The 25,830-nt window shown below is 44.7% G+C and overlaps 1 protein-coding gene across 1 annotated transcript; it reads left to right on the top strand.

Annotated features, from left to right (window-relative positions):
• LOC120031932 (guanine nucleotide-binding protein G(i) subunit alpha-1-like) lies at positions 1-25,830 on the top strand. Its single transcript, XM_038977790.1, has 9 exons — positions 1-457; positions 9,699-9,741; positions 14,116-14,257; positions 14,490-14,647; positions 15,734-15,862; positions 19,028-19,157; positions 21,010-21,163; positions 23,822-24,042; positions 24,916-25,830. Exons 1-8 carry the CDS (start codon positions 340-342, stop codon positions 24,010-24,012), a joined length of 1,065 nt encoding a protein of 354 aa, XP_038833718.1. The 5' UTR covers positions 1-339; the 3' UTR covers positions 24,013-24,042; positions 24,916-25,830.

The following is a 25,830-nucleotide window of genomic DNA, read 5'->3' on the forward strand; positions in this document are numbered from 1 at the left end:
TTGAATGAGCAGAGCTCACTGTGGCAGTGAAAGACGGACGCGCTGAGACAGAGAGCAATTCGCCGTGGAACTGTTTTCATTTAAAACTATTTATGCCACGACAAGAGAAATAGCTTACACTGACAGAAAGCATAGGAATATAGTGGACTGGAGAAGCACACTCCTGGTCCTTTAAAAAAAAATCTTGAATAAAAGTGTCAATCCAAGCGACCCGATAGCTTTCACACAAGGGCGTGTGTGGGTCTCGGGGAGCACTGGCTCGCTTTTTATCCCTTGCATGTTGTTACTGTATATATTTGATATTTTTGCATCACTTGGGTCCGGAGGATTTGCTTGAGGATGGGGTGTACCCTGAGCACGGACGATAAGGCGGCGGTGGAGCGCAGTAAAATGATCGACAGGAATTTGCGGGACGACGGGGAGAAAGCCGCAAGAGAGGTCAAGCTACTGCTCCTCGGTAAGGGAAGTGGTTGTCCTTGCTTCGTCCCGCAACGTGATACATTGGGGGACGAAACAATGGTTATCCGTGAACTTCACTAACTGTAATATTATCTGCGATTGCGACATTGTAACTAAATGTCAAACGCACTATTTACAGTGATATAGAATTGGTCTGCATACATATAATGGCAACAATTTGTATTGAGAATTCTTGCACGATTTCATACAATTCCGCATAGCACACAAGCTGTCGTCATCAAATTTAAAACATTGTCAACTTTTGCATAGACTACCTTGAAATCACAAAGCACATTGGCTACAGTGGATTGCCTAATTAACAAAAATTTAAGAATAATTTCCGATTTAGCCTATAGGCAGAACAATGGTCGTTGTCCACGCTGGCTCATCAGTTCCAGCCTTCGGTGTGTAACCACCCATGCAGGCAGTTGCAACAAAGTAGCCCCCTTTGTTACGCTTGTCCAGCAACACAAATGGTTTCTCTGGGCCATATTCATTGGCTTAATCCTCCCATTATTTGACACTTTGTCGCCTGTCTGCAGCATTGTGTTTGAATGCTATGTCCAGCTGAGTGCATATGATGTTTCCAATTTGGTAATTGGCCCAGAAACTGTTGGAATAAAGAATTGCAATAACTATACCACTATGTTCAAAACATTTGTTTGAGACTTCATCACCTTTTTTGCTACTTCAGGCATAGATGTAGACTGTTTATGATTCCGCCATTGCTTAGATAAACATAGGTCTAAATTAAACTTGAGGCTCTTTCTTACCACTACCCTCATTGGTTGGTGCAATAGTGGATGGACTTATCCCCGAGCTTAGCCTACTGCACAATAGGTTTTACCTAAAATCAATTAAAACCGTGGAAATTCCATTGACAAACAAACAAGCCCATTCCCTGGACAGAAACGAGTGATTGTTTTTGAAATACTGCTCTACCATCCATTCCATTGGGGAAGAGATCTCTAGAGTTGACACGCATGTCATATAATATTTTCATGTTGAGTATGGGTCACAAGGACTGGATGTGTCTTCTCTATAAATAAGGCTATTCTTCACTGATGCCATGAGCAAGAACGGCTGTCCTGAAATGCCTGTATAACTGTAGGCCTGTCAGTAGATGGCTATGAAAGCTTTTGGTGAGGACATTGTCCCTGTTCTGTTTTTCTGCTATTTTCTTCTGGTTTTACATGTTGATATTTACCATTTATAAACTGGGTGGTTAGACCACTGAATGCTGATTGGCTGACCACGGGTATGACAAAAGATTTTATTTTTACCGTTCTAATTACGTTGGAAATCAGTTTATAATAGCAATAAGGCACTTAGAGGTTTGTGGTGTATGGTTATATGGTATAAGCTTCTTCCTTGTTGTTGAGAGCCTAGGCTACATTCATCTGTCTTGCTATGAATGATGAAACTGATTCGAAGCAAGTCGGGTCAAGTACTATGGCTGCAGGCTGCGACTGAGGTCTCCAACTATTCCTCTGAGTGAAATTATAAAGTTTGTAAAGTCAATACCAGACCTGTGACGTCCAATATTTTGAACTCTTTTGAAAATGGTCTCTCCCAATATCATATACAGAACAAAAATATAAACGCAACATGTAAAGTGAAATTTTCCATGCGCACAAAAAGCTTTTCTCTAAAATGTTGTGCACAAATTTGCTTACATCTCTGTTAGTGAGCATTTCTCCTTTGCCAAGATAATCCATCCATCTGACAGGTGTGGCATATTAATAAACTGTATTAAACAACATTATCACTACACCGGTACACCTTGTGCAGGGGACAATAAAAGGACACTCTAAAATGTACAGTTTTGTCACACAACACAATGTCACAGATGTCTCAACTTTTGAGGGAGTGTGCAATTGGCATGCTTGACTGCAGGAATGTCCACCTGAGCTGTTGCCAGAGAATTGAATGTTAATTTCTCTACCATAAACTGCCTCCAACATAGTTTTAGATAATTTGGCAGTACATCCAACCGGCCTCACAACTGCAGGCCATGTGTAACCATTGCAGCCCAGGCCCTCCACATCTGGCTTCTTCACCTGCGGGGTAGTCAGACCAGCCACCTGGACAGCTGATGAAACTGTGGGTTTGTACAACACAAAGATTCTGCCCAAACTGTCAGAAACCGTCTCAGGGAAACTCCTCTGCATGCTCGTCATCCTCACCACTTGACCTGACTGCAGTTTGGCGTCGTAACTGACTTCAGTGGCCAAATGCTCACATTTTATGGCCACTGGCACGCTGGAGAAGTGTGCTCTTCATGGATGAATCCCAGTTTCAACTGTTCCGGGCAGATGGCAGACAGCGTGTATAGCATTGTGTGGGCGAGCGGTTTGCTGATGGCAATGTTGTGAACAGAGGGTGGTGGGGTTATGGTATGGGCCGGCATAAGCTTACGGACAACGAACACAATTACCTTTTATCTATGACAATTTGAATGCACAGAGAAACTGTGACGAGATCCTGAGGCCCATTGTCGTGTCATTCATCTGCCACCATCACCTCATGTTTCAGCATGATAATACACAGACCCATGTCGTAAGGATCTGTACACAATTCCTGGAAGCTGAAAATGTCCCAGTTTTACCATGGACTGCATACTCACCAGACACATCACCCATTGAGCATGTTTGGTATGCACTGGATCGACGTGTACGGATGACCAAGTGTTCCAGTTCCGACAATATCCAGCAACTTCACACAGCTATTGAAGAGGAGTGGGACAACATTCCACAGGCCACAATCAACAGCCTGATCAACTCTATGCGTAGGAGATGTGTCATGCTGTATGAGGCCAATGGTGGTCATACCAGATACTGACTGGTTTTCTGATCCACGCCCATATCTTTATTTTAAAGATAGCTGTGACCAACAGATGCATATCTGTATTCCCAGTCATGTGAAATCCATAGATTTGGGCCTAATTTATTTATTTCAATGGACTGATTTCCTCATATTAATTGTAACTCAGTGAAATCTTAGAAATTGTTGCATTTTTATTTTTGTTCAATGTATTAATAAGAAAAATAAATGGTCTCTCCCAATATCATACATACCTATACAAATAGGTGCTATGTACATGCTGTTGCTTTGTTGATGATCACGCTCGCCGAGGCCGACGTGAGTAAGGTCTTTAATCAGGTAAACGAACGCAAGGCCGTGGGTCCGGAGAGTATTCCAGGGCTCGTTTTCAGGGAATGTGCAGATCAGCTGGCAGGCATCATTTTCAACTTCTTCTTGTTCAAGTCTTTTATCCCCACATTTTAAGATGACTTCCATCATTCTGTAATCATGAAGTGCGTTGAAAGGCTGGTTATGGCACACATCAACTCCATCATTCCAGACACCCTAGACCCACTCCAATTTGCATACCACTCAAACAGATCTGGAGATGACGCAATCTCAATTGCACTCCATACTGCCCTCACCCACCTAGATAAGAGGAATGCCAATGTAAGAATGCTGTTCATTGACTACAGCTCAGCGTTCAACACCATCGTCCCCTCAAAGCTCATCACCAAGCTTAAGAACCTGAGACTAAACACCTCCCTCTGTAACTGGATCCTGGACTTCCTGACTTCCTGACCCCAGGCTACCACGCTCACCCTCAACACGTGGGCCCCGCAGTGGACTGTGTTTAGTCCCCTCCTGTAGTCCCTGTTCACCCACGACTGCGTGGCCACGCATGACTCCAACACCAAGTTTGCAGATGACATGACTGTGGTAGGCCTAATCACCGGTGATGAGGAGACAGCCTACAGGTAGGAGGTCAGTGACCTGGCAGTGTGGTGCAAGGGGACAACAACCTCTCCCTCAACGTCAGGAAGTTGAAAAGGTTTGGCATAGCCCCTCAAATCCTCAAAGTTCTACAGCTGCACCATTGAGCGCATCTTGACTGGCTGTGTCACTGCTTGGGTATGGCAATAGCACCGCCCTCGATCGCATGGCGCTACAGAGGGTGTTGCAGACAGCCCAGTACATCACAGGGACCAAGCTCTCTGCCATCCAGAATCTCTATAGCAGGCGGTGTGAATGGAAGGCCCGGAAAACCAGCCACAGACTGTTCTCTCTGCTTCCGCACGGCAAGCGGTACCGGTGCATCAAGTCTGACACCAACTATTAATCCTAATAGTAATGTGGTGGTGGTAGTAGTGGTGGTCGTCGGACTTTGTCGGTTGGCAACCAACTTTAAGGTGTATTGCCACCACTGACTGGAGTTCCTCTCTCAATAACCCACGTGGCTATATGCTCCTAAAAATCAATGAGGAGAGGTGGGACTTGCAGCACGTCAAAAATCGAACCAAGTTCTATTTTAGCATCTGGTTGTGCAGATGTTTGTTGACGCGCGTGAGAAGTTTAGATGAAATGATTGACTAATATGTATGTGTCAATTTATTTTGCAACACAAGGTCAGCTTGTTAGAGTTTGCAAGAAGGGCATTTCACTGTACTTGTGCGCGTGACATTGAAACTTGTTTGCGCGTTGGCACCCTGACATGCTTCCTGTGTCAGCCGTTCAGGTTGGTAACCAGGTAACACACCCAGCCTCGTCAGATGACTGTGAGATATGCTAATAGAGGCGCAACAGGAAAGAATGTTCTAGATCAATTTTAAACCCTAACATTCATTATGAATTGAGAAGGTATACTCATGGAGAGGAATAAGATGTTTGGTTGCGGTTTGTTTACCTATTAGTCTTTTCAGTTACTATACTTCTATCACAAAAGTCTCAATTCCTCTCATCTGCCTCCTAGCCGCCCCACTAAACATACTTTGTTTAATTACATCCTGGTCAAGAGGTCACAACCATATCAGTGACGCTGATGGTGCATACATCGGCACAGGCAGCACCTCAGAAATGGTGGTGAATATTGACTACTAAATCAATTCAAGGACACCAACCATCAAACATCCATGTTTTACATTGGTAGGCGTTGATGGGCTGACCCTGTCCATGTCTGTGCTGTGGACTTCATGGGGGGTGGCATACTGTAGGAAGCACGCACACATAAGACAATTGTTGCATTGTCCAGATGCATGTAAGCATTTCATTGGCCAGTGTATACCATGTGTATCCTGTACATACGACTAATAATACACACACAGCATAATGAGCAATCTGTCAGCGGAGTATACCGGCATCCTGCTGTCAGAGGAACAATCATTTGTATGAGGAGTGCTATGAATGTTTGGGTGTATGCTGTCAAGTCTGTACAAGCAATATCTTGTCTATATTAGGCCGACTAGACCCAACCACGTTGGTGTCAAGAGGATTCTGTAGGTGTTCTATGTAAAGCATTATGGGTAGTACTTTATTTTACAGTACTAATGCTTCCACTTGTATTTCCCTGATGTTTAATAGGAAATTGTGTGTCTTTCTTGAACTTCAAATAGTTCAACACATGGTAATAACCTGTTACCAAATTTGTAGCAATAACTCTCAAATAACCTAGGAATTGCTTGTTTATCACTGTATCTGCTATTTTACCATGTCAGTCATCACATCTGGTGATTTTATGTAGGTCTACTGTAAACTGAAGTGCTTATGAGGAATTCAAAAGCTTCCATTTCTCCAGCACCGTCCCGTTAGATCTGCTACTAGTCTCTTCCAGTAAAGTATCGGCCTGCATGGAGTTTGAGGAAACATTCTATTATCCATTGATCTGGATGTGGGCAGATGAATCCAGCTGATTTAGCTACATGACTCCCTGATTGGTTAATTAATGCTACTGTAACTTGTGAGTCACTCACAGGCTCAACAGCTCCCGAAGGTAACAAGGAAAAGAGAGAGGGATGGTGCCAGCTCATGTCGCTAATGTGGTTCCTGGAGAGTGAGTCAGGCCTAGCCATAAGCCCGTTCAGCTCTGTCCCCTGTCCCTCAGCCGTGTCCCTCGCTCCCCCTCAGCCGTGTCCCTCGCTCCCCCTCAGCCGTGTCCTTCGCTCCCTGTTTACCAGGACAGCCTGGCCAGAGGACTGTATGCCCTGGCCAGCCTAACTGAAACCCAGGCAGGACAGGCCCTGGTTTCTTCTAGTGACCCAGACCGATAACCCCTCGGCTCAATTGATCTGAAAGCTCTCCTCAACTCCGTGACAGGCAGAGAGACTGAGCTCTGAGAGTGAGCAAGGGAGAGAGAGAGTGGGAGGAACTCCAAAAGCTATTCTCCCCACCCTAGTGTTAAATAAAAGCTCCAACTAAATCATAATTTAAGATTAAAATACAACAGAGCTGTCATTTGGAATCAAGACCTGATTGTAGCCAATCCCACCACAGCACTTTGAAAAATGTTCCTTCATTGTTGACATGCATTCCATTCATGTCCTCTTTTTACTCTGTGGAAAACCACCTTGGGGGAAGTTCTAGGAGAGATGGATTGGATGGTTGGTGGGCTTTAGTAGTACTGTTCTATAAACGTCCATTTTGTTTGCAGGCCTCAACAATTTTTCTTAAAATACAGTCGTTTCCCAACCGCCAGAAAGCAGCTGCCTCGCTGTGGTTTTGGTCTGGCTCTTTGATGGGTGTATCAAATTGTGGGTGGGTAACATGACTCTGTCTGTCCCAGCCCACGAGGTCCACTTTTCTGCCGTTGCTTTCTCTAATGGCCATGTGGCTCAAATCAGGGCCATTTAGACTTTAAAGTTACTGGGGTGGGGCCACACCCCTATGACATCACTAGAGTTGAAGGACAGGGCAAGGTCAGTTAGGCAAACAAACGCTCCAGTCTAGACTGAATTAAAGAAATGTCGTAAGGGAACAGTACCTTGGCGATATCATCTAATAATTATTCCTATGACTTGCTAGCGTACATTTTGTTGACCCTATGCAGGGTTTTTTGTTCCATATTGAGAAATCAAGTGTGTGTCGGTCAGACAGTAAAACATATCTAGAGGGAGGGTTCAGTGAACACACAACAGCCTGTAAAGAGGGTATGTTTATTCTAGATTGAGAAGCAGCCAGCCAGTGTGTGGTAGGAAGTGGAATGCTGTGTTGTGTCGCTGCCTTGGCACTGAGGCCCTTAGCAGAAGGAGGGAGGTGACTTTACCTGCTGCCAATGCTGTGTGTCTGTGTGCGCGCATGTGTGTTTTTATGTGTGTTACAGTGCACGTGTGTCTGCTGTCTCGTCGTCCCTCTGGGGTTCTTAGTGTTTGGCTCCGGAGCAATGAGACGTGTTAGTCCTCCTCTCTGGGGCCAGAACCACAGCAGTGACATGTAATTAAATCAATTTGTCCTCCGGTGAAAGCCATTCCATTAGGCTGAACAGTGGGAGGTACCTGCCTGGGGTGCACACTGTTAAAACACACACATTCTCACACACTCACTCTGTATCAGCATGCTCTAAGGCTCTGGAGAAAGGCTTGTCCACAGGAATTCACTTCTACATGTTGGTTTCAGGTTCTCTTCTGCGTTAGGGAAAGTTCCAGGCCCCTAAGTTTCACTTGCCACAACGAGAAGCCCTGGCGTGTGTGTGTGGCGTGCATGTGCTCATTGTCTTGCTGTATTGCAATACTAGCTGGGTCTTGTGAGATGGGAAGGTTGGGTGTTACAGAACTAGCTTCCTCCTGGCAACTCAGATTGGTGTTCTGAATAAACAGTAAAGAACTTTAATCACACTAGTAACAACAACATTGGAATAAAATGTTATATACTACTTTGGTAATTGCATTTTATTGCATAGCAATGGCGTTTGTAATTACACCACATGAGTTGGGACTGTCTTATTCCACTACTGAACTTCTATAGAATTACAAAGTAATACTAATGAGTAAAGTTTAGACTGACATGGCTATAGTTCCCCTTTTTTCTGACTGTGTTTGTGTCCGAGCTGAGCAACCCCTATGGGAAGGGACTTAGCAAGCCCACGAAACGAGTGAAAACATGAGTGTGTTTACAGGGGCAACACATATTTCCCAGTGGTCTGACTCTCCCTGAGTGGAAATGTCCACCGGTGGGTTTTATGTCAAGGGGGAGGGGCCTGCCTTAGTCAATCTCCATGACACAGCCTCTACTTATGCGTTATGGGGACATTGCGTGCATTTTGGGGACATTGCCTATCAATAATACATGCCCTGGCTATGGAGATGAGCCATCGCTACACAACCTCCACCAACCCTCCTCAGGTGACCGTGTGGGGAGAGCTTTGGTACTGGACCCGGTTGCCATGGCAGTGTGACGGAGGTACGGAGCCCTGAGCAGCAGCCAGGCCCAAGCAACGCTTGTTCTGTGTTCCCTGCCTCTCTCATAGGAGTATTGCCATGTCAATCACCTCTCCGCCTCACACTCATTGGCTGTTAGCTTAGTGTCCACCCTCCCGGCTCTTGTCCTCATGTGTGAGTGGTTTACACAGCCTATCAGTCAGTAATGTGTAATTCAATATAGAAGGCTTGTACCATCTTGAAGTAACATAATATGTGCTCATAGGCCCTTTAAGGCAAACCCTGGTTACAACTGGTGATCGTTGTCTTTCTGGTGGTATATCAGAGCTGACAACTAACTCATTTAATGTACAAAGACCCAATGACCAGATAACACACTATCAAGCATTGTGTGTTAGTGGTTGCTGGGAACTACTGCAGGCTGCATGCTTCACTGCTGTTAATGTAGATGATGAGGATTGTACTGCCTGTGATTTGGCCTTTGCGATAATACTGAGAATGCTGTATTCACCTCTGTCCCTTCACTGTACTTCCATCCCAACGCACACACACACTATCACTCTGCACTCTCTGAATGTTACTGTGTTTTGCTATGGTGCTGCTCATTCAGTGAGTCTTGCGACGCTGCCTGGGATGCGTCGTTGGTTCCTGCTGCAGTAGGTAGTTCCATAATGCTGTGTTAGTGCTGCTGTCGAAATGTGCTCATAAAGGGAGAGGTGGGGAGGGTCTGTATCAACCGGGCGGCTGCAGAGCAACGCTGTGGGTCAGAGATGTCAATACAGAAACACAGGAAGGGAAATGATCAGTGTGTTTGACCACCTCTGGGTTCTACACTACGCTCCAATTAAAATGGGGTTGGATAATGGCCTGTAATGAGTAGCTCTTTACAATTGGACTTTTCTTTCTCAGTTTGTTTGTCAGTGTAATCCCATACCAGGCAATCAACATTATGCTCAGTCTTGGCTTGAAATTCCACTGCAGATTCGGAACACATCGCTCTTATCGTATAATTGCAATTAGTTAAATTATAGGCTTTGACTGGTTTGGTAAATGTGTTCTCTCTCTCAGGTGCTGGTGAGTCGGGGAAGAGCACAATAGTCAAGCAGATGAAGTGAGTATGTTCCTTCCATTCTTCCAGATGCCATATCTGCCACACAATCAAAACAAAGCATTGTTTTTGCCTTTCTGTGGGGACAGTATTCAGAAATGAGTCATTGTTATTGTCCTCGTGCCCCATTCAATTCAGATGCTGTAAACATTGTTACCTGGATAGTGTTGTTATCAATGTTCGTTTTTTTCCCCCCCTGTGATTTTATGATGGAAAGGTTGCCATTGTGTTGGGGGTTATTGGTCTGCTATTTTTCTGTCTTATTTTGTTGCTGTTAATAAAAATGAACATAACATGTTCTCAAAAACAGAAAGTGTCGTGTTGCTCCATGTTCCTCATGGTGGTTGACTAGTTGTGTTGCTCCATGTTCCTCATGGTGGTTGACTAGTTGTGTTGCTCCATGTTCCTCATGGTGGTTGACTAGTTGTGTTGCTCCATGTTCCTCATGGTGGTTGACTAGTTGTGTTGCTCCATGTTCCTCATGGTGGTTGACTAGTTGTGTTGCTCCATGTTCCTCATGGTGGTTGACTAGTTGTGTTGCTCCATGTTCCTCATGGTGGTTGACTAGTTGTGTTGCTCCATGTTCCTCATGGTGGTTGACTAGTTGTGTTGCTCCATGTTCCTCATGGTGGTTGACTAGTTGTGTTGCTCCATGTTCCTCATGGTGGTTGACTAGTTGTGTTGCTCCATGTTCCTCATGGTGGTTGACTAGTTGTGTTGCTCCATGTTCCTCATGGTGGTTGACTAGTTGTGTTGCTCCATGTTCCTCATGGTGGTTGACTAGTTGTGTTGCTCCATGTTCCTCATGGTGGTTGACTAGTTGTGTTGCTCCATGTTCCTCATGGTGGTTGACTAGTTGTGTTGCTCCATGTTCCTCATGGTGGTTGACTAGTTGTGTTGCTCCATGTTCCTCATGGTGGTTGACTAGTTGTGTTGCTCCATGTTCCTCATGGTGGTTGACTAGTTGTGTTGCTCCATGTTCCTCATGGTGGTTGACTAGTTGTGTTGCTCCATGTTCCTCATGGTGGTTGACTAGTTGTGTTGCTCCATGTTCCTCATGGTGGTTGACTAGTTGTGTTGCTCCATGTTCCTCATGGTGGTTGACTAGTTGTGTTGCTCCATGTTCCTCATGGTGGTTGACTAGTTGTGTTGCTCCATGTTCCTCATGGTGGCTGACTAGTTGTGTTGCTCCATGTTCCTCATGGTGGCTGACTGACTGTGTCGTGTTGCTCCATGTTCCTCATGGTGGCTGACTGACTGTGTCGTGTTGCTCCATGTTCCTCATGGTGGCTGACTGACTGTGTCGTGTTGCTCCATGTTCCTCATGGTGGCTGACTAGTTGTGTTGCTCCATGTTCCTCATGGTGGTTGACTAGTTGTGTTGCTCCATGTTCCTCATGGTGGTTGACTAGTTGTGTTGCTCCATGTTCCTCATGGTGGTTGACTAGTTGTGTTGCTCCATGTTCCTCATGGTGGTTGACTAGTTGTGTTGCTCCATGTTCCTCATGGTGGTTGACTAGTTGTGTTGCTCCATGTTCCTCATGGTGGTTGACTAGTTGTGTTGCTCCATGTTCCTCATGGTGGTTGACTAGTTGTGTTGCTCCATGTTCCTCATGGTGGTTGACTAGTTGTGTTGCTCCATGTTCCTCATGGTGGTTGACTAGTTGTGTTGCTCCATGTTCCTCATGGTGGCTGACTAGTTGTGTTGCTCCATGTTCCTCATGGTGGCTGACTGACTGTGTCGTGTTGCTCCATGTTCCTCATGGTGGCTGACTGACTGTGTCGTGTTGCTCCATGTTCCTCATGGTGGCTGACTGACTGTCGTGTTGCTCCATGTTCCTCATGGTGGCTGACTGACTGTGTCGTGTTGCTCCGTGTTCCTCATGGTGGCTGACTGACTGTGTCGTGTTGCTCCGTGTTCCTCATGGTGGCTGACTGTAGTTGTGTTGCGCCGTGTTCCTCATGGTGGCTGACTGACTGTAGTTGTTGCTCCATGTTCCTCATGGTGGTTGACTGACTGTGTCGTGTTGCTCCATGTTCCTCATGGTGGTTGACTGACTGTGTCGTGTTGCTCCATGTTCCTCATGGTGGCTGACTGACTGTGTCGTGTTGCTCCATGTTCCTCATGGTGGCTGACTGACTGTGTCGTGTTGCTCCATGTTCCTCATGGTGGCTGACTGACTGTGTCGTGTTGCTCCATGTTCCTCATGGTGGCTGACTGTAGTTGTGTTGCGCCATGTTCCTCATGGTGGCTGACTGACTGTGTCGTGTTGCGCCGTGTTCCTCATGGTGGCTGACTGTGTCGTGTTGATCCGTGTTCCTCATGGTGACTGACTGACTGTAGTTGTGTTGCTCCATGTTCCTCATGGTGGTTGACTGTAGTTGTGTTGCGCCATGTTCCTCATGGTGACTGACTGACTGTAGTTGTGTTGCTCCATGTTCCTCATGGTGGTTGACTGTAGTTGTGTTGCGCCATGTTCCTCATGGTGGCTGACTGACTGTGTCGTGTTGCTCCGTGTTCCTCATGGTGGCTGACTGTGTCGTGTTGCTCCGTGTTCCTCATGGTGACTGACTGACTGTAGTTGTGTTGCTCCATGTTCCTCATGGTGGTTGACTGTAGTTGTGTTTCTCATGGTGGTTGACTGTAGTTGTGTTGCGCCATGTTCCTCATGGTGGCTGACTGACTGTGTCGTGTTGCTCCATGTTCCTCATGGTGGCTGACTGACTGTGTCGTGTTGCTCCATGTTCCTCATGGTGGCTGACTGACTGTGTCGTGTTGCTCCATGTTCCTCATGGTGACTGACTGTGTCGTGTTGCTCCATGTTCCTCATGGTGGCTGACTGACTGTGTCGTGTTGCTCCATGTTCCTCATGGTGGCTGACTGTAGTTGTGTTGCGCCATGTTCCTCATGGTGGCTGACTGTAGTTGTGTTGCGCCATGTTCCTCATGGTGGTTGACTGACTGTGTCGTGTTGCTCCGTGTTCCTCATGGTGACTGACTGACTGTGTCGTGTTGCTCCGTGTTCCTCATGGTGGCTGACTGACTGTGTCGTGTTGCTCCATGTTCCTCATGGTGGCTGACTGTAGTTGTGTTGCGCCATGTTCCTCATGGTGGCTGACTGTAGTTGTGTTGCGCCATGTTCCTCATGGTGGTTGACTGACTGTGTCGTGTTGCTCCGTGTTCCTCATGGTGACTGACTGACTGTGTCGTGTTGCTCCGTGTTCCTCATGGTGGCTGACTGTAGTTGTTGCTCCATGTTCCTCATGGTGGTTGACTGACTGTGTCGTGTTGCTCCGTGTTCCTCATGGTGACTGACTGACTGTGTCGTGTTGCTCCATGTTCCTCATGGTGGCTGACTGTAGTTGTGTTGCGCCATGTTCCTCATGGTGGCTGACTGACTGTAGTTGTGTAGCTCCATGTTCCTCATGATGGTTGACTGACTAGTCGTGTTGCTCCGTGTTCCTCATGGTGGCTGACTGACTGTAGTTGTGTTGCTCCGTGTTCCTCATGGTGGCTGACTGACTGTAGTCGTGTTGCTCCGTGTTCCTCATGGTGGCTGACTGTAGTTGTGTTGCTCCGTGTTCCTCATGATGGTTGACTGACTAGTCGTGTTGCTCCATGTTCCTCATGGTGGCTGACTGACTGTAGTTGTGTTGCTCCATGTTCCTCGTGGTGGTTGACTGACTGTAGTCGTGTTGCTCCGTGTTCCTCATGCTGACTGACTGTGTCGTGTTGCTCCGTGTTCCTCATGGTGACTGGCTGACTGTCGTGTTGCTCCGTGTTCCTCATGCTGGCTGACTGTCGTGTTGCTCCGTGTTCCTCATGCTGACTGACTGTCGTGTTGCTCCGTGTTCCTCATGCTGACTGACTGTGTCGTGTTGCTCCGTGTTCCTCATGGTGGTTGACTGTAGTTGTGTTGCTCCATGTTCCGCACGACTGACTGTCGTGTTGCTCCGTGTTCCTCATGGTGGCTGACTGACTGTAGTTGTGTTGCTCCATGTTCCGCATGGTGACTGACTGACTGTCGTGTTGCTCCGTGTTCCTCATGGTGGCTGACTGACTGTAGTTGTGTTGCTCTGTGTTCCTCAGGGTGGCTGACTGACTGTAGTTGTGTTGCTCCGTGTTCCTCATGGTGGCTGACTGACTGTAGTTGTGTTGCTCCATGTTCCGCATGGTGACTGACTGACTGTCGTGTTGCTCCGTGTTCCTCATGGTGGCTGACTGACTGTAGTTGTGTTGCTCTGTGTTCCTCATGGTGGCTGACTGACTGTAGTTGTGTTGCTCCGTGTTCCTCATGGTGGCTGACTGACTGTAGTTGTGTTGCTCCGTGTTCCTCATGGTGACTGACTGTAGTTGTGTCCTCCGTCCCGTGTGTCAGGATCATCCACGAGGCAGGCTACTCGGAGGAGGAGTGTAAACAGTACAGGGCTGTGGTCTACAGCAACACCATCCAGTCCATCATCGCTGTCATCAGAGCCATGGGACGACTCAAGATCGACTTTGGAGACGCCGCCAGAGCCGTGAGTGGGCTAGACATGATGATGATGATGATGATGGATTGCATTTATCAAAGCCTTCTGACTAAAACTATTATCACCTAACACACCCAATCCCATGCCCAACACTGATGCCATGGCAGTATTATTAATGCTATTGATGGTTATGATGGTAGGGATGATTTTCACAGTGGAACTGATGGTGACGGTTTGATGGTAATAGTGATGGTTGTGCTGACGGACTGCTCTCTCCCAGGATGATGCGAGACAGCTGTTTGTGCTGGCGGGGTCGGCAGAGGAAGGCTTCATGACGGCGGAGCTGGCCGGGGTCATCAAACGCCTGTGGAAGGACGGAGGAGTACAGGCCTGCTTCAGCCGCTCACGAGAGTACCAGCTCAACGACTCTGCAGCATAGTGGGTCACACACACACACACACACACACACCACCTTGTCCTGCTCACACAGTCTGCTCAGCTTGGTCTGACACACACACACACACACAGCTCCTGCAGTTCCTCTTCCTCTCTAATTCTCTTCTGCAATAACCAAAGGCCTTGAGCAGTCCATTTATTACAGATGCCCGCCCACTCTCTGGCAGACATCTCTACTGCCTACAGTCCAGTCCGCTTGGTGTTTCAACCTTGAGTGAGACTGTCAATATTTGTTTTGTGTGGGGGTGTCACCCCTGTAGCAGGACTGTAACACGCAGGCTGCAGCGTGTCTGCTGATTCCTTAATCTTAGCATTTATCTCATATAGCTGTCAAACAGAAGATTGCCCAGGGCTGTTGTGTTTACCAAACCCTGGTAGCAAAACACCACAGACAGCAGAGCTAGAAAACATGTCCAAATCCCTCTGTCAGTGGGCAGCTTTTGAGCTCAACTCCCTCGGTTCAGTTGTTTTTTTTCCTGAAGTGGTTGTTCTTTTTTCGTCCGCATTGTGCCACCGCCTTTCCATTAGCCAATGAAGTCACCAGAGGGGCGGCCCCTGCGGTGTGTCATGAGAAACCCCACCACCTTGTTTTGGAACGGAACAGACGTCATCGATTGGCTCTCTGGTCTCTGGTGCCGCAGCTGCTGGCCATTTCCAAATCAATACCCAGAATCCTTTTGGCCAGGGCTACCACACACACACACCCACAGACCAGCATCACGTAGCCTGCCGACTGGCCTCTACAGCGAGGCTGCTGACCCCAATCCCTGCTGTTTGTTTGGGTTGAAACACCTGTGCTGCTGAGTCGTGTGTAATTACTGCTGCCGTAACCGTAATCTTTTGGAAGAGTAATACAGTGTACAGACCATTCTGAGGGGGCACCGATAGTGTGGAAGAGTGGAAAAAAATGTCACTTGTTTTTCCCAGTTCAAGATATAGAAGCCGACATGGTTCATGGCCAAACAAGATCTGTTTATTATTTGAATAGCTTATTGTTCCATTGAAGTATGTGTATTGGATGCATTGACTCCCATCTAAACATTCTCTCTCTCCCCCTCCCTTCTCCAGTTACTTAAACGATTTGGACAGGATATCCAAAGCCACCTATATCCCGACACAGCAGGATGTCCTGAGGACCAGAGTCAAAACCACAGGCATTGTGGAGACACATTTCACCTTCAAGGACCTCCACTTTAAGTGAGCACTTCCTCCAAATCCCTTTTTAAGTGTAGTCATATTCCATACTTTAAATAGGATAACTCAATCTACTTGAATCTCTCAAACCCATAGACATGTCCTTAGTCCAGTGGTTTCATTATGACTGGATGACAGAGCTGACCATACGACATCAGCAGTGAATCATATCTGTTCTAGTGTTCCATTGGCTGATGCCAGAGAGAAAAGGGGAACGGTTGGCTCACTGGTTGGCTCACTGGTCAATACCCATATTTCCAGTACATGTAGTTCAACTAGTAATTGAACTGCATTTTACAGTAGCTTGGTGGTAGTTCAACTAAATTCAAATCTAGGTCGTGTTTTTTGTAGTTAACTGTTTTACCTTGTATTGGTGTAGCTAACTACTGGAACTACACACTACTTTACCATGTAGTGGTGTAGCTAACTACTGGAACTACACACTACTTTACCATGTAGTGGTGTAGCTAACTACTGGAACCACACACTACTTCTTTACCATGTAGTGGTGTAGTTAACTACTGGAACTACACACTACTTCTTTACCATGTAGTGGTGTAGCTAACTACTGGAACCACACACTACTTCTTTACCATGTAGTGGTGTAGCTAACTACTGGAACTACACACTACTTCTTTACCATGTAGTGGTGTAGCTAACTACTGGAACTACACACTACTTCTTTACCATGTAGTGGTGTAGCTAACTACTGGAACTACACACTACTTCTTTACCATGTAGTGGTGTAGCTAACTACTGGAACTACACACTACTTCTTTACCATGTAGTGGTGTAGCTAACTACTGGAACTACACACTACTTCTTTACCATGTAGTGGTGTAGTTAACTACTGGAACTACACACTACTTCTTTACCATGTAGTGGTGTAGCTAACTACTGGAACTACACACTACTTCTTTACCATGTAGTGGTGTAGCTAACTACTGGAACTACACACTACTTCTCTACCATGTATTGGTGTAGCTAACTACTGGAACTACACACTACTTCTCTACCATGTATTGGTGTAGCTAACTACTGGAACTACACACTACTTCTCTACCATGTATTGGTGTAGCTAACTACTGGAACTACACACTACTTCTTTACCGTGTATTGGTGTAGCTAACTACTGGAACTACACACTACTTCTTTACCATGTAGCTTTGTAGCTAACTACTGGAACTACACACTACTTCTTTACCATGTATTGGTGTAGCTAACTACAGGAACTACACACTACTTCTTTACCATGTAGTGGTGTAGTTAACTACTGGAACTACACACTACTTCTTTACCATGTAGTGGTGTAGCTAACTACTGGAACTACACACTACTTCTTTACCATGTAGTGGTGTAGCTAACTACTGGAACTACACACTACTTCTTTACCATGTATTGGTGTAGCTAACTACTGGAACTACACACTACTTCTCTACCATGTAGTGGTGTAGTTAACTACTGGAACTACACACTACTTCTTTACCATGTAGTGGTGTAGCTAACTACTGGAACTACACACTACTTCTTTACCATGTAGTGGTGTAGCTAACTACTGGAACTACACACTACTTCTTTACTTCTTTACCATGTAGCGGTGTAGCTAACTACTGGAACTACACACTACTTCTTTACCATGTAGTGGTGTAGCTAACTACTGGAACTACACACTACTTCTTTACCATGTATTGGTGTAGCTAACTACTGGAACTACACACTACTTCTTTACCATGTAGTGGTGTAGCTAACTACTGGAACTACACACTACTTCTTTACCATGTAGTGGTGTAGCTAACTACTGGAACTACACACTACTTCTTTACCATGTAGTGGTGTAGCTAACTACTGGAAATACACACTACTTCTTTACTTCTTTACCATGTAGCGGTGTAGCTAACTACTGGAACTACACACTACTTCTTTACCATGTAGTGGTGTAGCTAACTACTGGAACTACACACTACTTCTTTACTTCTTTACCATGTAGCGGTGTAGCTAACTACTGGAACTACACACTACTTCTTTACCATGTAGTGGTGTAGCTAACTACTGGAACTACACACTACTTCTTTACCATGTATTGGTGTAGCTAACTACTGGAACTACACACTACTTCTTTACCATGTAGTGGTGTAGCTAACTACTGGAACTACACACTACTTCTTTACCATGTAGTGGTGTAGCTAACTACTGGAACTACACACTACTTCTTTACCATGTAGTGGTGTAGCTAACTACTGGAAATACACACTACTTCTTTACTTCTTTACCATGTAGCGGTGTAGCTAACTACTGGAACTACACACTACTTCTTTACCATGTAGCGGTGTAGTTAACTACTGGAACTACACTACTTCTTTTGCAAAAATAAAAAATAATACCTGCCTAATTGTCACTTGAAACAGTTTTTTTTGTGTTAAATAGGCTAAATTACATATTAAAAGTAACTTTAGTTAAGAAAATTATAGTGAAGTAATTGGGAGCTTGGTAAACTATATTTTCAGAGTAGCTTCCCCAACACCGCATATTTAGTTGTTTTATCACGTCTGTCCCCCACTCCACGTCCAATCGGATATCAAGCCCTTTAAAAATGCTCTTTCTCAGCAGTTTGTTCAGCCAAGCCATTCAGTGCAACTCAGCAGAGAGAACTATGTTTAGCCATTCCAATGCAAACCATATCTAAGTACATTAGAGCCCCACAGCCGTCTGTGTGCCAATGGGTGGAAACTGGCTCACAAAGCGGGTGACATTATTAGGGCTTGTTCCCTTGGGTTGCGTTAATGTGTTATACAGCTCAAAGTGAAAATTAGTAAGGGTATAAACAAGAATGTTATTTAAAATACAAAAACATTACATTTAACAAAGTTTATACATTTATACCCCACAAAAAATATGTAAAAATTATACCCTCCCCTTCTAAATATTGTATTCTGTGTTGAGCATTTCTACTGTATACCATCTCTCCACAACACAGAAAAGCCTCCACAAAAAGAAAATGTATGTATTCTCTGTCATTTCCACCTGGTGGCCTGTTTAACCAACTAACACTTAAACCCATGTTTTCCCTAGTGGCCAATGGCCAATAAAGTTGTTTGTCTTGTGTGCGACATGCCTGGAAACATACTCCGTTTACATTGTCTGGTGCATTATCCACCACTTCCTCCTCAGGATGTTTGATGTTGGAGGTCAGAGGTCAGAGAGGAAGAAGTGGATCCACTGCTTCGAGGGTGTCACTGCCATCATCTTCTGTGTGGCGCTCAGCGACTATGACCTGGTGCTGGCTGAGGATGAGGAGATGGTGAGTTCCTGTCCAACCATGGACATTAAATAAGTGTACATGTACAGTACCAGTCAAAAGTTTGGAAACACCTACTCATTCAAGGGTTTCTTTATTTTTACTATTTTCTACATTGTAGAATACCACTGAAGACATCAAAACTATGGAATCATGTAGTAACCAAAAAAGTGTTAAACAAATCTAAATATATTTTAGATACTTCAATGTAGCCACCCTTTGCCTTGATGACAGCTTTGTACACTCTTGGCATTCTCTCAACCAGCTTCACTTGGAATGATTTTCCAACAGTCTTTAAGGAGTTCCCACATATGCTGAGCACTTGTTGGCTGCTTTTCCTTCACTCTGCGGTCCAACTCATCCCAAACCATCTCAATTGGGTTGAGGTCGGGTGATCTGATGCAGCATTCCATCACTCTCCTTCTTAGTCAAATAGCCCAGCTTGGAGGTGTTGGGTCATTGTCCTGTTGAAAAACAAATGATAGTCCCACTAAGCCCAAACCAGATGGGATGGCGTATCGCTGCAGAATGCTCTGGTAGCCATGCTGGTTAAGTGTGCCTTGAATTCTAAATAAATCACTGACAGTGTCACCAGAAAAGCACCAGCACACATCACATCTCTTCCTCAATGCTTCACGGTGGAAACCACACATGCGGAGATCATCCGTTCACCTACTCTACGTCTCACAAAGACACGGCGGTTGGAACCAAACATTTCAAATTTGGACTCATCAGACCAAAGGACAGATTTCTACCGGTCTAATGTCCATTGCTCGTGTCTCTTGGCCCAAGCAAGTGTCTTCTTATTGGTGTCCTTTAGTAGTGGTTTCTTTGCAGCAATTCGACCATGAAGGCCTGATTTCACACAGTCTCCTTTGAACAGTTGATGTTGAGATGTCTGTTACTTGAACTCTGTGAAGCATTTATTTGGACTGCAATTTCTGAGGCTGATAACTCTAATGAACTTATCCTCTGCAGCAGAGGTAACTCTGGGTCTTCCTTTCCTGTGGCAGTTTCATCATAGCGTTTGATGGTTTTTGCGACTGCACTTGAAGAAACTTTCGAAGTTCTTGAACTTTTACGGATTGACTGACCTTCATGTCTTAAAGTAATGATGGTCTATCGTTTCTCTTTGCTTATTTGAGCTGTTCTTGCCATAGTACCACCCCTACCTTGTCACAACACAACTGATTGGCTCAAACACATTAAGAAGGAAAGAAAATCCACAAATTAACTTTTAACAAGCCACACCTGTTAATTGAAATGCATTCCAGGTGAATACCTCATGAAGCTGGTTGAGAGAATGCCAAGAATGTGCAAAGCTATCAAAGCAAAGGGTGCCTACTTTGAAGAATCTCAAATATAAAATATGTTTTGATTTGTTTAACACTGTTTTGGTTACTACGTGATTCCATATGTGTTATTTCATAGTTTTGATGTCTTCGCTATTATTTTATAAAGAAAACACTGGATTGAGTAGGTGTGTCCAAACATTTGACTGGTACTGTATATCTGTATGAAACCAGCCACGTCCTGAACAAAAAATCGTTACCAATATAATATTTACGTTGAACATGCATTTTAGTGCTGGACTAAGCTTCATTCTGGGTCTGTGAAACTGTCTCTACGAGTCCAAACATGTTTCTGAGTATATCTCGATAGTCTGAGGCTTTCTCTCCTCAACTCCTTTCCTTCATCTGCACTGATCTGAAAACATAGGATAAAGCTATATGGTGGACGTCCTAGCAGGTGTTTGCTTTCACCTGTCCCGTTTTTCCACATCAGTGCAGATGAAGGCCTGTAGCTCGAATCCCCACAAAAACCCTTGTCCAATGTTTCTGTTTTCTCTCCCCAGAACCGGATGCATGAGAGCATGAAGCTGTTTGACTCCATCTGTAACAACAAGTGGTTCACAGACACCTCCATCATCCTCTTCCTCAACAAGAAAGACCTGTTTGAGGAGAAGATCAAGAAGAGTCCTCTAACTATCTGTTACCCAGAATACGCAGGTACAGTAACACAGCCAACCAGCCATGATAGACTGTCTATTGAATGATAGGTGATAAATGTGTGACTTATCACTGGAGTTGTCTGTACATTTTCTATGATTTCTTTGTCATTTGCACAACTGAACAAATATAATTGAATGTCTCCATGAGTGGAAAGAGGATCTCATATAAACATATAGCGCTGGTAATATAGTGTAGTTACTGAACCTATGCAGATGGTATGTTCCACAGCATCAGTGGTGTGACAGGAGACGTTCAACAGACATTAGTCACTTCTACCTTTTAAAGAGACCAACGAGAACAAAACAAATAGCGGAAAGCCAGGAGGCAGGACATAGTGTTTCTCTATCACCTGTTCCTCCATAACACCACAGGGAGGATATCCCATTTCAACACAATTCCCATGTGGTCACTTCCTGTGTAATTGTGTTGTCTATACTGGGGAGTATAACACATGTTGATCTTTTGTTTCATGGTTGGTTTATTATTTTATTTTGTATGGATGACATATGCTTGTTGTAAACAGTTGAAGTCGGAAGTTCACTAACACCTTAGCCAAATTCCTGACATTTAATCCTAGTAAAAAATCCCTGTTTTAGGTCAGTTAGGATCACCACTTTATTTTAAGAATGTGAAATGTCAGAATACATGGTAGAGAGTGATTTTATTTTAGCTTTTATTTCTTTCATCACATTCCCAGTGGGTCAGAAGTTTACATACACTCAATTAGTATTTGGTAGCATTGCCTTTAAATTGTTTAACTTGGGTCAAACGTTTCGGTAGCCTTCAATAAGCTTCCCACAATAAGTTGGGTGAATTTTGGCCCATTCCTCCTGACAGAGCTGGTGTAACTGGGTCAGGTTTGTTGGCCTCCTTGCTCACACATGCTTTCTCAGTTCTGCCAACACATTTTCTATAGGATTGAGGTCAGGGCTTGGTAATGGCCACTCCAATACCTTGACTTTGTTGTCCTTAAGCCATTTTGCCACAACTTTGGGAAGTATGCTTGGGGTCATTGTCCATTTGGAAGACCCATTTGCGACCAAGCTTTAACTTCCTGACTGATGTCTTGAGATGTTGCTTCAATATATCCACATCATTTTCCGACCTCATGATGCCATCTATTTTGTGAAGTGCACCAGTCCCTCCTGCAGCAAAGCACCCCCACAACATGATGCTACCACACCCATGTTTCACGGTTGGGATGGTGTTCTTCGGCTTGCAAGCCTCCCCCTTTTTACTCCAAACATAACGATGGTCATTATGGCCAAAAAGTAATATTTTTGTTTCATCAGACCAGAGGACATTTCTCCAAAAAGTACGATCTTTGTCCCCATGTGCAGTTGCAAATCAGGTTATGTCGATATAGGACTCGTTTTACTGTGGATGTAGATACTTTTGTACCTGTTTCCTCCAGCATCTTCACAAGGTCCTTTGCTGTTGTTCTGGGAGTGATTTGCACTTTTCGCACCAAAGTACGTTCATCTCTAGGAGACAGAATGCGTCTCCTTCCTGAGCGGTATGACGGCTGCGTGGTCCCATGGTATTTATACTTGCGTACTATTGTTTGTACAGATGAATGTGTTACCTTCAGGCGTTTGGAAACTGCTCCCAAGGACGAACCAGACTTGTTGATGTCTCCATTTTTTTTTTCTGAAGTCTTGGCTGAAAGACCCATTTGCGTCCAAGCTTTAACTTCCTGATTGATGTCTTGAGATGTTGCTTCAATATATCCACATCATTTCCATCCTCATGATGCCATCTATTTTTTGAAGTGCACCAGTCCCTCCTGCAGCAAAGCACCCCCACAACATGATGCTTCCACCCCTGTGCTTCACGGATGGGATGGTGTTCTTCGGCTTGCAAGCTTCCCCCTTTTTCCTCCAAACATAACTTTTCGCACTAAAGTACATTTATCTCTAGAAGACATAATGCGTCTCCTTCCTGAGCGGCATGACGGCCGCGTGGTCCCATGGTGTTTATACTTGCATACTATTGTTTGTACAGATGAACGTGGTACCTTCAGGCATTTGGAAATTGCTCCCAAGGATGAACCAGACTTGTGGAGGTCTACAATTTTTTTTCTGAAGTCTTGGCTGATTTCTTTTGATTCTCCCATGATGTCAAGCAAAGAGGCACTGAGTTTGAATGTATGCCTTGAAATACATCCACAGATACACCTCCAATTGACTCAAATGATGTCAATTAGCCTTTCAGAAGCTTCTAAAGCCATGAAATAATTTTCTGGAATTTTCCAAGCTGTGTAAAGACACAGTATGTAAACGTCCGACCCACTGGAATTCTCATACAGTGAAATAATCTGTCTGTAAGCAATTGTTGGAAAGAATCCTTGTGTCATGCACAAAGTAGATGTCCTATCCGACTTGCCAAAACTATAGTTTGTTAACAAGAAATTTGTGGAGTGGTTGAAACACTTCGGTTGGAGTCATTAAAACTAGTTTATGTAAACTTCCGACTTCAACTGTATGTACTGTCTTAACTATGGGATGAATTCTAACTTGCTCTTCAATTCTCACTTAGTCTCCTATTGACATCAATTCATGACATAGTGAGAATGACTTAAGTAGAGGTTGGGATTCCCCCCTTATGAGGAACACCATTACAAATGTGGGGGTTTTCTTCTTGTCTTGCGGCCAGGCTCCAACACATACGAGGAAGCTGCGGCCTACATCCAGTGTCAGTTTGAGGACCTGAACAAGAGGAAGGACACCAAGGAGATCTACACCCACTTCACCTGCGCCACCGACACCAAGAACGTGCAGTTTGTCTTCGACGCCGTCACTGACGTCATCATCAAGAACAACCTGAAGGACTGTGGACTCTTCTAAGACCTGGATTTGATCGATGGAAGTTTCCTGGTGAGCCCACTTTTTTCTTTCTTTTTTTTCATCAGTCTTTCCCTCTGTCTCTCCATTCTCATCGCTTCTCCTTGTACAACATAGCCCTGCCCACGCAATGCGGACTTGTGAACTTGTGTCTGTATGTGTAGAGTGCTGGGGGATCAATGTTGGCGCTACATGGTTGAGGGCACATGTCTGACTGGTGGCTGCCATGAGTGCTCACAGTGCCAGTGTTGAGGACTTACAAACATACCGTATGCTCACTCCATAGCTTGAAATGTCGCAGCCACCAGTTCGATACCTCAAATGGTTGGTATGTTGTCAATGTGGGAGGTCACGTGTGTTGCGAAGCAGAGGATCACTGGTTCAAGCTCAGTATGGGGACAGGGAGAGTGGAGGAAGCCAAACTGTTAGCAGCACGCTGACGTCCGTTACAATAGCGTGCTGCAGTCATAGCCAGGGGCGGTTTCAGGCAGGCTGCACCGTGTTGTCCGCATTGCCAGTGTGCTAAACTAGTATGCTAGTTTTCCCAGATGGTGAGTTATCCTCAGGAGCTCTTGTTGTCGTGTGTATCTCTACCTTCTGAAGACTGGCATCAAACTTCAAACGTTTTAAAATCAATTGACGTGTTTTGAATTGCGCAGCTTCCAGGCTGCATTGGAGATGCTGTTTAACCCTTTCATTATCAACTGCTTGTTAAATCTAATCATCTGAAATCAAGGCCCACTTTATTTGGGAGTCTAATTAAATGTTCTGCTCCATTAATATGTTTGGGGGATGATCATGGCATGGTCAAACAATATTTTCAGGATATTTGAATGGAACGGCCTTTTGTACTGCCAAGCATATAATACGATCTAATGGTGTCTCTTTCTCTATTTCTCTCTCTAGGCGGTGAAAAGCCAGCATAATGTGCATTTTCGGGGAGAAGATCAGGAGAATCTGAGTGGGGAGAATCAATTATGGACCATTGCTGTACTATATTCCACTTTTAATGGATTTATTTATGTTTTTGTCTTAACATTTTGAATTTGCATTTAAACATTTGTGTTTGATGTTTATCATTGTAAAATCATTTTCACACTTCTTTTATGGAAGAAGAAGCTTGTTTTATTTAGTTTGTTCCTTTTTTTATGCCCTCTGGAAAAGGAAGCTTGGCTTTTGGTGGAAATATTCCTTTTCTCCCTCCCCAATTGTTAGGGGAAAAGGATTTGATTTGAGCTCAGTTTGTTGATACTGTGCCTTTGCATGTCCTTTTCTCTGCGGTCACTGACCAAAATGCTAGTTTTTTTGCCTGCTAAAATTGTTGCAACATAAAAGGTGAAACGTTTCCTGAGGGATATTAACAATCTTTTTGCACATTCCCAACCAATTTAGTGGCGGAATTCCCCGTGGTCCAAAGGTGTGTGTGTGTGTGTCTCTCTTGATGGTGACCAACACAGCCCCGCCCACAGGCTGTCCCATACTGACAAAGGGATGTGGTTTTTAACAGTACACCAAATCCAATGTGTATCCAATATGAACCCTAGCTAGGTCAAGGAGCTTACGTTATGCTGTGGAATTAAAGAACAGCTAAACCGGAGTCATATTTTACTGTATATTTTAAGATTTATTTAAAGAGATTTCGGGGACTTGGTCTCTGCGATCACTGCAGAATCACAATTGTAAAGCAAAGTAAAAATGGATGGGGAACAAACACATGGTTATTGTCTGTAACCAGCCACAGCTGTTTGTGTGTTCTCCAACAGACGGGGAGCCTTTGTACACTCATTCCCTTATTTTGCTAATAAAACCCTTTACAAACCA

This window comes from Salvelinus namaycush, chromosome 38, assembly GCF_016432855.1.
Source record: "Salvelinus namaycush isolate Seneca chromosome 38, SaNama_1.0, whole genome shotgun sequence".
NCBI classification, from domain to species: domain Eukaryota; kingdom Metazoa; phylum Chordata; class Actinopteri; order Salmoniformes; family Salmonidae; genus Salvelinus; species Salvelinus namaycush.